The sequence below is a fragment of the Topomyia yanbarensis genome, chromosome 3 (genome assembly GCF_030247195.1).
Source record: "Topomyia yanbarensis strain Yona2022 chromosome 3, ASM3024719v1, whole genome shotgun sequence".
Taxonomy (NCBI): Eukaryota; Metazoa; Arthropoda; class Insecta; order Diptera; family Culicidae; genus Topomyia; species Topomyia yanbarensis.
The window spans coordinates 403,419,972-403,435,624 of NC_080672.1; the positions used below are offsets into that span (position 1 = coordinate 403,419,972).

Below are 15,653 nucleotides of genomic sequence, written 5' to 3' on the forward strand. Positions count from 1 at the left end.
CTCTCCTCTTTGGAATTTGCTTGGCGCTCAGCTTGGCCGTAGGATCGTGGATAAAAGGGGATTGTTGGCATGGGCTCAATGCCGTTGATAGCGCAAAACTCAGCAAATCCCGCGGTCGTAAATTGGGTTCAGTTGACGAACACGAGAGCCACTGGTATATCAAGTCTAGCAAAAAGTCCGAAAGCAGGATACTGATTGTAGCTGGTTTGAACAACCTCAGGTCACTTGAAGTACGAGTCTATGGCGATAAGGTAATATTCGCCTTCGATGGGACCGGCAAAATCTACGTGATTGCGTTGCCACAAGCCGGATACTTTCAACCATGGTATAGGAGTAGCGCAAGGAGGCGCAATGCTGACACGCCTGCAGATAACCAACGATGTCATCACCTATGGAGCGCCAGTAGACGCAGCTTCTGGCGATTGCTTTTATCCGCTGCATGCCCACGATGAAACTGATCCAAGCACCGTTTTCGATACTGCGATGGAATAACGAGTCGTTCAGCAAATAGAATACTTCCATCAACCACAGTAAGTGACTCCTGTCTGGAATGGAATCGCTAAAGTTCCGGATCACGGCTTTTGATGGAGGCCAACCGTCTCGTATGTACCGGCTTGAAAGACGGACGGTATTCAGTTGACAGAAGCATGTGGCTGGCTCGATCATTGCATTGTCATGTTTGAGGTTAAGGAGACGCTGACATTCTTCCGCTAGTTGGTTCAACGTGACTCCATTGTTTTACTCAATCCTGGAGCGCAGTCATGTACGGGTTTTTTTGCGTAGCTTTCTGCTTTCAGTCCGCGAACGTAGGTCATGCACTTAACTGCTCTTCCGATAGCTGTCCCAGCTCAAACTCAGCGCAATCTTTATTAACACGGCAAGCGAAAGCAATATGGTCTTCAGTCGGGTGTTCGGCGATTTGGATGTCTCCTCAGCATCGTAGCGAAAGTTCTTAACGTTGCTTGCAGGGAGCCAAGAATTTGCTCTGGGTTGAGTGGTACTTGTACGTGGATAGATGAAACTGTGCTCTGGTTACTTTTCGTGAATCAAAACTTCATCTTCACTATCTACGTTAAAGCAACTTGGAATGGATTCAATGGAAGACCTTGTAAACAAATTCCGAGAACTGTCTTAATTTTCTTCCTTTGGTGGCGTCATGTTCTTAATTTTCTTCCTTTCGTGCAATGTTCTATAGGTTCTACATCGTTAGTCTATCAACCATACGAGTTCTAAGTTCTTTAATTCGAGTCTAAACTCGTGTATGGCTGTCGGCAAATTCTGATGAATCTAGCAAGAAAATTTAAACCGACTTTGATGTGGGTTCTAGGGCACATGGAAAGATAAGGAATGAGATGGCTGATAAAGATATTTAATAGGGGAGCTGTCTCTCGTTTCATAAATCTAGAACAATGCTTTGGATTTGGATTTAGCTTCCTTAGTGTAAAGGTCGACGATTGAGAGAAGGGGATAAAGAGAAATACTTTGATACCCTACCAACCATTCTCAATCAAGACTGTATATTAAATACACAAAGAAGAAGACTAGAGAATTCCTTGCATTACGCAATCTTGAACGAAAGAAAATTACTGACTAATTAACATGCCATTGCTCTCTCATAGCCCGCAATGGTCAACTTAGGAAAGGCTCAAGAAATTAGCTAAATGATCTTTTGTAAAGATTGCCATTGCCCTGAAGCGATCAGAGAAACTTCTTCACGCCACCTATTGAGTTTTCTTTAGGAACCTCAACTTTACATACGACTACGCAGTGCCCAATGCGCAAGTAGAGGATTCACAATAGAACGGACGAAATGATCGGGTTTTCCGCCACGTGTACTTAACATCCCGTCCACTTACGTAAGCATAGAGCCCGGATGCATCTGTGCATTCAAAATAATATATATCCCAGAGTTTCTATTGTTTTTTATACTCACTATGAAATCGGCAGCTCCGGGTACACCTCCATCATTTCGTCTTGAGGTGAAGGCCGTGGCGCGAACGGTTGCAAATGTGCCGGTGTGTGTCGAGTGTTGGCCGGATGACTGATGGGACCGGTCAAAAATTGCGTACTCCTCGCCGTCGCCTGCGATTGCATTTGCTGAGGTGGAAGCTGATGAGGTTGTGGAGGCTGAGGGTGCTGCGTCTGGAACACCAGATGATGCGGCACCGACTGATGATTGCTGCTGTGTCCGGCGATGGATTGCGACCGGGGCATACTAAGCATTTGCTCGTCCGCTAGGGTAATTGCACCGTTTTCCACCAGCCTGCTGTTGGTCGCGTGCATATTATGATGACTACTGTGACTACTCAGGTGGTGATGATGATGATGGCCGTGGTGTTGACGGGGTGTTCGCCGCGGGGAACGTGCTGTCACCACACGAGGCTGTTGCATCTCCTCCAGCACCGAAGGTGCGACGTAGGTGAATCCCTGGAAACGTGCAATAATATTAAGTGATGCTAATTTCGGCTGACTGTTTTGTAACTTACTTGAAAGATTAAATTGGCACTTTCACTTAACGTTGTATCGTCTGGTGAGTCTACCGGTATTTGTTTGGTAAATTTGGTGTCGAACTGTGAAACATCATCCTCGCTTCGCTAAAAGTTAAGTAGAGTTTTAGTTTATATATCGATACATTATTCGTTCGAATAAAGCAAGTCTTACCAATACAGGCTTGATTGGTGGATCTAATCGCCTAGCCAACACATCATCCCAATTCACATTTTTAAAGAAGGGATGTGCTCGAACCGCTTGTCCGTCTGTGGGGCCACTGCCTAGCCGCTGTGACACTTGTCGTTTCATGAGCCGACGAATGAGATCGCGTGAGTCGGTCGCAAGATATGCGGGGATGTTAAGTTTGCCCTTTAGAATAGCGTCTATGGTGTTTTTGCGGTTGTCTGCCGTGAAAGGAGGCTGTCGATGACAAAGTAGAGAAGTTACAGTGAATTACTTCTGACCGTCTACTTTAAAGATGGTACTAACCATTCCTGTTAACATATCGAACATTAAAGCACCCAGTGACCACCAGTCGACAGCTTTACCGTGGCCACTTCTCGTTAGGATTTCTGGAGCCCTATGGAAAGTTAATAGAATATATAATATTAGCTTTAAACGTATTTCAAAATCAATTAAATTCAGACATTCGTTGATCATCCTTCCATACTCACATATATTCAATAGTACCGCAAAAAGTGTGCGTCACAATTCCCTCTTGGATGTGTTCTTTGCATAGGCCGAAATCAGTCAGTTTGACGTGACCCTGGGCGTCCAGTAGTACGTTTTCCGGTTTCAGATCCCGATAGATTATACCAAGATTGTGCAAATGCTCTAGTGCTAGAATGATTTCACACAGGTAAAAGCTATTCGATTGGAATTGGAAGAAATAAAAATTTAAATTAGTATAAAATGTCGCAGCGAACAAGATATCCGTTTATCGCTGTGCTGGCCATAATTGTAAGACTATTCCATGTTCTATCCCTATTTGCGTGGAACTGACTATGGACGATTATGGACCGTTTACCCACCAAGTGGTATCCTCCAGGAAGATTCCTTCACGTTCTAAATGCATAAACAGCTCACCGCCGCTAAGATATTCTAGGATTAAATACAATTTTCCACCTGTCTGGAAGGCATAAACTAATTCAACTATAAATGGATGCTATTGTTCGGAGGGGAAGATACAAACAAAGTTACGAATGAGAATTTGGTTCCGATAGGAGAAATCGATGTAAAACTTGCCCGCACTGCTTCCAATATGTTTCGCTCGGCACGTGTATGAGCTGTGTCTTTTTGATTCCTAACTATCGAAGCCTTTTTCAGCACCTTCATTGCGAAGTAGGAGTTTGCGTCGGCACCGGTAGTTTTTCTAACCTGCAATAATAAAGAGCGAAATATTAGTGAGATGCGACAGACGATAACAATATTTATCTCGATTTTACTTTAGCTGAGTTGAATGCCTAATAGTACGTGTTCGATTTTAAATAAGACTGCGCTATATACCTAAAACTAGCAACAGATACCAAGATAAACTCGTTACCATTTCATTTGTATGAAATAAACACTTCATAATGATAGATATTTTTTATCAACTAGCTACTGACGAGATGAATTGGTATTTTAAGCCAGTTTATCGACATGTTATTGGGAACATGTGTTGTTTATCTCCTTGTATATTAGAAGTGGTTTATTATCTATGTCAAACACCAGGGTGGCTGACCCAACATTGATTCTACTAATCGTGATTGTTACTCAGAAAAATTCAATCCAGAACCCTCGCATTTGTTTTGGACAAAACAACACGATACGTTGTTGTTTCTTACGTAAATATGCATATATGTTTGATCTCATGGATTGTTCTTGGAAAAAATACAAAATGGCGGTTGAAAAGTAAAGGCCTACTAAAATCTACAAGGGGGTAACACAATGTCAAATTTCGAACTACGTGGCTTTTATCCCATTAGATTGTATACAACACCAAAAAATAGTTAAAAAGTACTAAAAGCGGATATTTTCAGCAATCTTTTTTCAACCCGAAAATTTACATTGGTTATATCCACCAGTGTCAACGAAAAAATATGTCCAATAACTATTATAACACAATCTTCACACAGTGTTAAAAGTTTTGGACACACCCAACGATTCATGAGACGATGAAATAGTACCATATAAATCATCGTGTATATGAAATCGATTACAACGAATACTTCATATTTCATAGATCGGCTGAATAGTTGCGTCCATCATCATTTGATGCATACTTTAAATGCATATCTATGGAAATATAGAGAGTAGAAGCAATAATGGCTCACCCACCCTACCATGACCTCAACAGGCGCTCCATATTCGATAGCCTAATTGATTTTTTTTTGATAGTCGGATGACTAGATGGATCATTTTCTGGCGGAAATCGCCCCCATTGTTATGCAAATCCCATAGCTATTAATGCTATTGGTTGAGTAAAAAGATCGAAATTGTGTCAGTAGGTTTTTTTCAGGGATAATGCAGCGTGCGGGAATGAACCAAATCCATCTATTGGTATCTATTAGTACGATTCGATGTCAACAATTCATGCTTAATACCTAAAGAAAACGGGAATTAAAACATCAAACTGGCTGGCTACGCACTTTTTCTTTGCGTGGTTTATCTTCCACCGGACCGCACTCGCGATTCGACATTGATTGATTCACATACTGAGTCACTGGAACGGATTTCCGCTCAAGCAAGCCCGGTTGATGAGATCCTGATTGTTGGTGATTTCAATTTCTCCGGATTAAAATGTCGCTCTGCTTCTGACGGATTTATGTTCGCTGATCCCGAACTGTCATCTTTTCATGCTGGTATCACCAGTTTGCTTGACTGCTACAGTCTAAATCTGCTGCGCCAAACGAATAATGTGGTGAACGAGAACAACAGAATCCTTGATCTCTGTTTTTCGAGCAAATCTGACTACGCGCCAAAAGTTACCGCAGCACCGTTCCCCCTGGTAAAGACTGTTAGACACCACCCTCCCCTGCATATATTGCTTGAAGCGATTCGAGTGAAGCATGACTGCAATGCTTCTGACACCGTCAGCTATAACTTTAGGAAAGCCAACTATATTAGCATTATTGACTTCCTGTCGAATATCCACTGGACTGAAATTCTCGACAATGACGATGTCAACGTTGCAGTGCAGACCTTCTCCAATGTTATGAGCTATGCTATCGATCGCTATGTACCCAAAAGAAGTGGCCTTCAATCTAAGCACCCAGCGTGGCACACTGCCGAGCTGAGACGGTTAAAAGCGACTAAAAGAGCCGCTCTGAAGAAGTACTCCAAGTTTGGGGGCTACGTGCTGCGACAACACTACGTTCATGTTAACCAAGTCTATAAAAAGACATCGAAGCGTTGCCATGCCGATTACTTGCGAAACGTGCAACGTAAGTTGAAGTCCGAACCTAAAACATTCTGGAAGCATGTAAACGAGCAAAGAAAGGAATCCGGGTTGCCTTCAACGATGAGCTATGGAGGACGTATGAGCTCTAGGTTACAGGAGATCTGCCAACTATTCTCTGAAAAGTTCGCGAGTGTTTTCTCCAACGAGAAACTGACACCGACCCAGGCTTCACGCGCGGCTCTCAATGTACCTCAATCATACCAGTCTTTGAACTCTATCAATATCGACAATAATGTGGTACAACTGGCGATTAGCAACATGAAGGCTTCAACCTCGGCAGGCCCAGATGGTATACCAACTATTATTCTAAAAAAATGCTCTGCCGGTCTAATTGAACCTCTTTGTCATCTGTTTCAATTGTCGCTAACAACCGGAGTATTTCCCGAACTCTGGAAATCCTCCTTCATGTTTCCAGTTCACAAAAAAGGTGATAAAAAGGTAGTTGACAACTACCGTGGTATTACAACGCTAAGCGCAGTTCCTAAGCTGTTTGAAATGGCTGTGTTGGAACCCATCTCCAACCACTGCAAACAGTATATCTCCGAGACTCAGCATGGATTTATGCCGAAACGTTCAACATCTACGAATCTTCTGTCGTTCACAAAATATGTTACAGATGCTATGTCGGACGGCCTTCAAACTGACGTTATCTACACGGACCTTTCAGCTGCTTTTGACAAGATAAATCACGCTATTGCAGTGGCAAAATTGGATAGACTTGGCTTTGGTACTAATATTCTCCGTTGGATGCAATCGTATCTCAGTGATCGTCGTCTAGCAGTCAAGATAGGTGATTGTGTATCCGAAGAGTTCTTTGCTTCATCTGGTATTCCGCAAGGCAGCCATCTCGGTCCATTGATTTTTCTTCTGTATTTCAACGACGTTAACTTTTGTTTGGAAGGACCACGGTTGTCTTTCGCCGACGACCTCAAGTTATACCATAGAATCCGGAATACTGATGATGCAGCTTTCCTTCAACGCCAACTGGAAACCTTTGCGGAATGGTGCGAGATCAACCGAATGACCCTAAACCCCAAGAAATGTACGGTCATTACGTTCTCGAGGAAAAAAACGCCAATTCGATTCGATTACTGTCTAGCTGAATCCACAATTGACAGAGCGAATTGCGTCAAAGATCTCGGAGTTTTTTCTCGATGAACAACTGACGTTTAAACAGCATATCAGCTATATTGTCGCAAAGGCATCACGCTGTTTGGGGTTCATAATGAGAATATCTAAGCACTTTTCAGATATTTACTGCTTGAAGTCTCTCTACTGCTCACTCGTTCGATCATCTCTGGAATATTGTTCAGTTGTGTGGAACCCTCATTATCTCAACGGTGTCCATCGAATTGAGACAGTACAGCGCAGATTTGTTCGGTTTGCCCTTCGTCGATTGCCTTGGAGCAACCCTCACCAGCTGCCAAGTTATGAAAGCCGGGGTTTGCTTATTGGACTCGATACATTGCAAGTGCGACGGGATCTATTCCGTGCTGTGACGATTTCGGATATTTTGCAAGATCGAATTGACTGCCCCGAGCTTCTCAGTGCGATAAACATGAACGTTCGCCCTTGCGCCCTTCGCAATAATTTATTCCTCCGATTACCTCTTCGCCGGACTAACTATAAAGTAAACGGTGCCATCATTAGTTTGCAGCGGACCTTCAACAGAGTGTCATCCGAGTTCGATCTTCACATTCCACGTAGCAGATTACAATTTGACTTTTTAAATAGATTAAGAAATTATCATTAGGACCACACTGTGTCTGTTGATATTAATTAATTATAAATAAATAAATAAACGTATTTTCTGTCATATTTATCAGTAGAAGCTTGTGATAAAGATCAAATAATGCAAAGTTGTGTTTTGGTTCTTTTTGAAACATCGTGCGCCTTCTGTGTCTTCTTCGATTAACTCTTTTTAACGAGTCGTTGGTTTGCGAGAGACGCAAGAAACAATAGGGTTCCAATGAAAATGGCCAAGCTTGATGTCAAGGGTAAAGTTACAGGATTTTTTTTGGGTATTTTGAAACTTATGAAAAGGTCGTAATAAAACAAAGTGATAGTGTTGTTACACCAAAATTTAAAATGTCTCGAGAACTATCACATTTTAGAAAATTTTTGTTATGAGCATTTTGATTTTAAGTGGAGTTTAGAATCATATTCGAAAAGAAAATTTTATCTATTACAGCAAGTAGTATGAATTCTAAAAATATGTCAAAAGTTGTTGAAAAAGTTTCTTTTACGTCTTTAAAACGATAAACAATAGATTGTCGACATTTTATGATGGGGGATCGCGAATAACTATCGAATTTTGGAAGATTTTTGTTCAATGTAATGTTTAGTTTTTCATGCCGATGAAACGTGTAAAATTTATTTTTTTTCTAATTTAAAGATTTTTGGACGGACCTTCGCGGGATTCCTCATATGTCAGAAGAAAGCTTGGAAAATATTTGCATTTCATAGCAATCCAACAGCTAATAACAATTTGAAAGTTACCCACACTAAACTGTACCTGATATTCATAATTTGTCTGGATCAGTGACAAAAGGGGTAAACTAAAAGATTTAGTTCTATCTCATAGACATAGAAATTAAGTATGCTTCTAATCCACCTAACGGTGTGAAAAGACATTTTTATAGCTCTTATAACTCTCTCTTCAGGTACAGAGTGCGCCAGCTGGATGTATCCTTTTTCAACATTGAGCAACTTCGGATTTTTTCCGCCGATTTTCACAAGTAAACAAGTTTTTTAGGATATTTTATGCTACTTATTATAAACCAGGTTTAGAATACAACGTCGATTAAATGACCACTCCACTTTGATACACAAAAAGCAGCGCATTGCGGGTACTTTGCATAACATTGGACAGCATTTCGGGCTTAATCGCAGCAATTTCAGCTTGTACATTAGCTTTGAGTTCGTCAAGGTTCTTAGGTTTATTAGAATAAACTTTACTTTTCAAGTAACCCCACAGAAAAAATGTCTGGTACTGGGTGAAGTGAGCTTCGTCCGTCATTAAAATTTTGTCGAAAAAATCAGGCTCTGCATCAATCATTCTTGCCACAGCATTTCCATATTCCAAGCGGCGTGGCACATCCGTTGGCAATAATCTTTGTGTAAATTGCACTTTGTATGGAAAAAAAGGAGATCTTCCTTCATAATCTTCCTAAGATTCGTTCCACTCACGTTTAACTCCTGAGATCGGCGACGATACGACGTATTCGGGTTATTGGAAACACTTTTTTTACCGCTACAACAACTTCATTGGAACGCTGCGGGCGCTGTCGAATAGGAATCTGGGGAGTCTCTACAGACCCGTATTCAATCAAATTCTTCACAAAATTACGGATTGTCTTGTTTGTAGGCTCCGAATGATTTCAGCTGAGCGTCCACGTGGTACTGTTGGAAAGGGTACTCAAAGGTAAAACGGTTACCAATGTAACCTTATATTTGTTTGTGTAAATCGTGATTGATCTCAAAAATATGCATTGGGATAGATTGGCCAAGTTTTCCGCAGGGCTGGATGGCCGAGTTGGAAATTTAGCGTAGAGCAATGTGCACTTTGATATTTGTGTAATGCCAACCTTCTTCAGAGCGAAATTAGAAATTTGCTAATATTTATGATTATAAGGAAAAATATACGCGAGAAATAAGTAATGCAAATAATTTAAAATTATTACCAAATAGAAATAAGAGATTAGAATTATTACAAGTTGGAAATTGATTATAAAAAAGTTGATTCCAATGTTTTGACAATATTCGAGTTGGTTTCAGAGTCTCTGGCGTGTGCCCCTTCAATCCTGAAATTTTTCCTCCTGAGGAGTTTCTGGCAGGATTTGTCACAGATCGACCCAACCCCGAACGAAACTTGTCCATTAGCATGGAATCTGCTGCAGATGTAAACCTCCCTGAAGACGTCAGACCTCTCGCCAAGGTGAGTGCAGGATCTGATTCGAAAAAGCGGCAAGAGCGTAAACGTCGATCGCCTCAAATTTTGACCGATTCCCCATTTAAAGCAGCATTGGAGGAGGAAAAAAATGAAAGTAAACGCAAGTGTACGCTGACGGATGAAAAAAAGCAGCGAGAGATGGTAAAAAGTTCACTAAAGCTGCCGAAACTAAGTCCAAAAGGGTTAAAAAAATAAAAAGTGAAGAGTCGGTTTTATTTTCTTTACCAATATATAAATATATATAAATGATGTTTTTTTTAATTAATAATGTTTTTCCACCGATACATTTGACGAGTTTAACTTATTTTACCAAACTCGGCCAACCTACTCCAGCCCTGGGGTTGGTTGGCCGATTTTTCTTTCCGTATTTGTTTGCTAATAACTTTTTCCCCGATTTTTTTCATGAATGAAAAAAATTACATATGTGTTCAAGGGTTGTATTTGCATGACAGCGCAAACCGTTTTTCAAAAAGTATAACCAGAATGAGTACAGAAATTCCGAAAGCAAGACTCGACCAACCAGCCCCGGTCTCCCCTACGTATCCTAACCGGGTTTACTCACATTTTCATAGTGATCTGAGAACTGGAACTGAAGTTACAGTTCTTAATAACACGCTACCGCGTTCTTGCACACTTCAAGCTTTTGATAAGTGTTTCGATATAGAGTTTTCCGAAAAATAACCACACAGTGAGCAACATATTTCGAATACTGTTAAATCGATCAATCTTGAACCTCCCAGCATTATTTATATAGGGTAGACGAGCCCTTATTCATCTCATTAGTCAGGATATCACACTATTTCGCTGATAACTCGACTTAGAGTTAGTGGATTGCGCTTAAATAGGTATCATCATCTTTGCTTCGTTCCTAAGAAGCAGTACAGTTTAAAAAATTTTCCTGGAAAATGTAAAATACTCGCGTTTGAGCGAAGCGAAAAGTCGAGCACAACGTACCCTTATTCATCCTACCATTTGAGCTAATGCGTTGAATAGAGATAGCAGATACTGCTCTAACTAATGTGTTCAAATAGGTGAGATGAATAGAGGTACTAAGATGAATTAGGGAGCAGTTACCCTAGCTAGTGATTGAACAAAAGAGTCTCGCTTTGAAGCTTGAGCTTATGCGAGCACCCCTAGCTGCTACTCCGTTATCGATCTGGACTAGCTGAAGTTGCACAGGGAATCAGTACATTATTATGCTTGGGAGTATCAAAACATCTTTCTTGTTTTCCTGGTAATCCTAAAGTGTTTATTGATCAGTACCGACGCTGGCCAGGCCCGAACGTAGATCGCGGAAGGAAAGAGAAGGAATGTTAGTCCCATACTTGTTTTTGCTAGATGCCGTATATACCTACTGCATACTCCACGAGTATCACGGAGGAGGATATTTGTTAGTAATCAACTCATGGACCGGGGACCAATGGCTTTACTTCCCTTCCGAAGGAAGACGTGACCACAGATTTTTTCAAACCAGGTTCATGACAGTGTATTCCAATCACATGCGACAAGAAATAATCTCTAGTTATGTATGTCAGCATACCACATACTCCCGATTCCACTTTAGTTTTTGCCAAGTCAGTACAAGAACACACTCGTGGAATCGTAGATCGCCTACGTTGGCTGGATAACCCTTATTAAATATTCTAAATTGATGGGTTGCGAATCGATTAGGCTTGCAGAACACGGCTCTGTCTAGATCGGCAGTTTATCATAATCTTGGAATCATTGAAACTTTAGGTACTCCTGAGCCCAGAAATGCCAAGTGTTTTTCCAAAAAATCTGTAATATTGTTTTTAAAAAGTCTGGGATTGTCTGAATGACCAAAATTCTTCTGGAAAAGATTCATTCTTCATCGATTGGTTACATTTGTTTTTATTTTATTAATGAATCATGTTTGTATGTTAGCGAATATATCTCAACTTACTGAAAATTTGTTGAATGCACTTCTAATCTGAAAATTTCAAATGCTGAATTTTATGCATTGAGCTTTTAAATGGATTAAATTTGAAGTTTCCAGAATCTTAGACTGCTGGAACTTCTAATTGATGAAAAGTCGGAAAAAAATAGTTGACTTTCAGCGAAAAAAACTGTGGCATCTTGTGTTTCCAACTTTCTAAAAAAGTGGTTTATGAAGCAAGGGTGCATTCTTGTAATTTATTTTATCTTTTTTCGAATTGTTGTTGTTGCTTATTTACGGCTTAACCTTTTGGTCATTCGCTGTTGAGTGTTTTAGTTACATTCAATTACTAAAATTAATGTTACATTTAATTCTGGGGGTGTCAGCTTGAGATGGCTTCTTTGTTCCTTGGACACAGGTGACCTCCCGAGCTACAGGAGGAATGTGGAGGTAGGGTTGGCCCATGGGTGGCTTCTTCAGCGCAAGAGTGGAGGGCCAGAGGTTTGTAGGTTGGGTAGGAGGACACGCTGGTTGAGGCTTGCTTGCTAGATTGTTGTGTCGTTACGTGTGATTGGGCCACGGGCGACCTTTCCGGTACTCGTGGAGTGTGACGAAGGAAGGGGATAGGGTTGCTGCTGCTGGTGATTGTATTGGGCCATGAGCGCCCTCTCCAGCACCGAGGTGTGGCAAAGAGACCATCGTTGATATGGGTGTGGAGTTTAAGCTTAGATGTTATCAAAAAGTTCGGCATCTTTCAGAGAACTAAAGACGACCTCTTCCCATACAGAGTCGTTAGCCAGGATGTCGCGGATTGGGAGCGGGAGGTCGTATCTTTCTCGCAGGTCCTGGAGTTCAAGACAGTTGGAAAGAATGTGTTCAACTGTCTTCCGGTCTGGCAGGTGATGTATATGGGAGGTTGGGTGCTGGAAATAGTGTGGGCTTGGGAGATCGGGGTTTGCTCGGTCCGAAATCTGGATAGGACCGTTTGTTCTCTCCAATCTTCGCTGTCGTCCTATTTTTCGAGGAGCTCTTTTATCCCTCTGAGGTCTGCCAGTGGTCGATAAAGTTGTTGCGGGCTTGGGATGATGTCAGCGGTTGGCACTTCCTTTGTTAAGCCAGGTAGTCGGCTTCTACGTTTCCCCGTATATGGCAGTGCCTCAGGATCCAGTAGAGGGTGGTAAATGAATCCATGTTGATTTCAATGGCCTGGACGAATGGGTGTCGGGATTGGCCAGCTACAAGCGCACGGTTTACCGAGAGGGAGTCGGTGAAGATAACGGTTGCTTTGTTGTGTTTTCTGGCAGCATCTCCGGCGGAGAAAATGGAGCATTCAGATGGTGGGCGGAGAGAGAGACCTGTTCCGTTATTGCTGACTTCCATTCCAACCTCATCGTCCTTTTTGGATCCGTCCGTATGGATGCGAGTGTGATTAGGGAAACGCCTCAGATTGAGTTGATTGTATACAGATTGTGCGATTTCGGGGGCTTCTCCAACCCGGATGGTCAGAGATGGTGTTGTGTTGATTTGAGGGGATTTCGCGTTCGGTGGAGCCGTGTGAATGGTGGTTGGGATTTGGTGAATTCTAGATATATTGCTTCGACTGATTCATAGGCTACGGACTCGTTTCCGGATGTTTTTTTGAGATGAATATTGCTCGTCGAAGAGATAAGAAAGCGATGTTCCAACGGAAGGGCAGAAGGCCGGCTTCAACGCATGCGCTTTTTGCAGGTGTACCCGGTAGTAGTTTGTAGGCCGTCCGAATTGATCCATTGTATAGAGGTGCTAGGATGTGGTTCATTTCGTCGCAGTTACGTCCGGTGATTTCGATCCCGTAGTAGATCCATCTGTGTCTTATCGCTTTTTCGATGGTTACTGCTGGGTTTCTATTGGTCTGGTGTATATGGTACCCACAAGCCTTTTCTGGTTGGCACATTCGTTCTTAACCATTCGGCAGTAGGGACGAAGATCGCCTTGTGATACATTGTGATTCCTAGAATTTTCAGCTCCTTACAGTATGGGATCGGTGTGTTGCTGATTTGGATCGGACGGTCGGTTGATCCGTGTATGTGGTGGGAGTTGCAGAAGTGTGAACAAAAGCTTTTCTGGTTTGAAATCCGGAAACCAACGGATGTAGCCCATCGAGAAGCGACGCAAACTGCTGTTTGCAACTTAATTCTTGTTCGGTCTTTGGTCTTTCTGGTAACTGCCAGTAGGATGGGTTCGGCGTATAGGAATATGTAGATTCCACGTCGTAGGCAGCCGAAGATGAATAGCATGCTGATAATGAGGAGGATACGCATACCTGGGGTACACCGTTATCCTTAGCCAAGAGGTCGGATCCGCTTCCTCCGATTCCAGCCCGGAATTCATGATTTTGAAGGAATAGCTGTATGTAGTTGCCGAGGTTGCTTCAGAGGTCAAGTTGTTGGATGACTTCCCGCCATACTGTATTGTAGGTCTTATCGATGTCCGGCGGTGATGTCAACGTGAAAGCCTTCATTTGTTGCCTGGCCTATGATCTCCTCAATGGATGCAAGGTAGGACCCGGTGTCTTTTCCTTTCCGAAATGCGCGTTGTCTATTGTCTACTAGTTGCCGCTCTTCAAGGATTGTGGTAAGGCGTCTATTGGCCACTCGCTCCAGTGTTTTTACCGTGCAAAGGAAGAGGATAGTTAGCCTGAAGTGTTTGGGTGTGCATGTCCCTTGAGTCCTTTTGGGAATCGGTATAAATAATGCAGTCTACCAGGAGTCTGGGAACGGTGCGCCCTCCCACATTCGATTGTAGCTGCGCAGCAGTGCATTTTTGTCATGGAGAGGTAGATGCCTTAGTAATCGGTAGCCGATGTTGTCGAGCCTAGTGGCTTTTCCAGGCCTGCGGGAAACGGCGTCGGTAAATACGGGTCTGGAGAAAGGTTGCACTCGCGTGTAGGGGCGGGGGGATGGTAACATAGGTTGCGTCGAGAATAGGTTTCTTTGCTCGGGAAGTCAGGTGGCAATGATGTGGTTGTGGAAAGAGTTGCGAAGTAGTGTCCAAGTTCGTTGGGAATTTTTTGAAACTTTGTAGTTGAGATGCTGTCAGTTTGGATGGAGAATCCTTTGTTCCGCTATTTCCAACTGAGGGCGCTATTTCTTCGCCAGATCTCCTCTGCGGGAGAATAGGAGTGGCTTCCGTCCAGGAAGTCGCTCTAACCTGCTGCGTTAGCTTCGGTGATACCTTCCTTGTTGCGTTCTTTGCCGTTCGTTGCCGGAAAAGGAATCGTCTGTTTGTCCAGAGATCGGTATCCGTCGGTTTTCTTCGGAGTTTTCGTAGTGCTTGCCGGCGGATTTTGATGGCATTGGCCACTTCGGGGCACTACCAGTTGATTTCTATCTTGGAGAGGGACCCACTGGTTCTGGGGATGCTAGATTGGACGGAATTGAGTATTATATCAGCTAGTTCGTTTTAATTGCCTGGATAAATCTGGACAAATTCTTTGAAATCTGAATCAGATAAAAATAAATTTGTATGTCTAGATTGACATCCCTGCCTGAGCCATTATTTCATTGTTAAAGATAGTCTTAGTACAATTGCTAGCCCTCATTGAATCTCGACACTATTTTTATGCCTTTCTGAAAAAATCGGGACTCATTTATTGACGCCAAAACATTTCAAAATGCAAGAAACATGTTGGTAGACTTGAGCGATTCGTAGTAACTCTTCCAAAGCTCGACTCCTGTCAGCAGAAACCAAAAGATCAGTCCGTAAGATTCGAAGCCTACCACAATAGATCTAAATACTGGTCGCAGTGGTTCGTCTCCAACAACAATAAAAAGATTCGAAGCCTGTTTCTAATACCACTTCATGTTTTCGATCTGCATATTTCACATCCTTGC

The 15,653-nt window shown here is 42.4% G+C and overlaps 1 protein-coding gene across 2 annotated transcripts in view; it reads right to left on the reverse strand.

The window, feature by feature from the left end:
• The window catches only part of LOC131686750 (ribosomal protein S6 kinase beta-2-like), a 38,230-nt gene that overhangs the window by 8,434 nt on the left and 14,143 nt on the right, over positions 1–15,653 (reverse strand). For both annotated transcript variants that reach the window (XM_058970700.1, XM_058970699.1), the window contains exons 3-9: positions 3,736–3,867; positions 3,522–3,655; positions 3,165–3,356; positions 2,980–3,070; positions 2,662–2,910; positions 2,487–2,594; positions 1,934–2,427 (exon numbers count right to left, since the gene is read on the reverse strand). In XM_058970700.1, the coding sequence (XP_058826683.1) occupies positions 1,934–2,427; positions 2,487–2,594; positions 2,662–2,910; positions 2,980–3,070; positions 3,165–3,356; positions 3,522–3,655; positions 3,736–3,867 (1,400 nt within the window). The remainder of the gene's footprint in view (positions 1–1,933; positions 2,428–2,486; positions 2,595–2,661; positions 2,911–2,979; positions 3,071–3,164; positions 3,357–3,521; positions 3,656–3,735; positions 3,868–15,653) is intronic.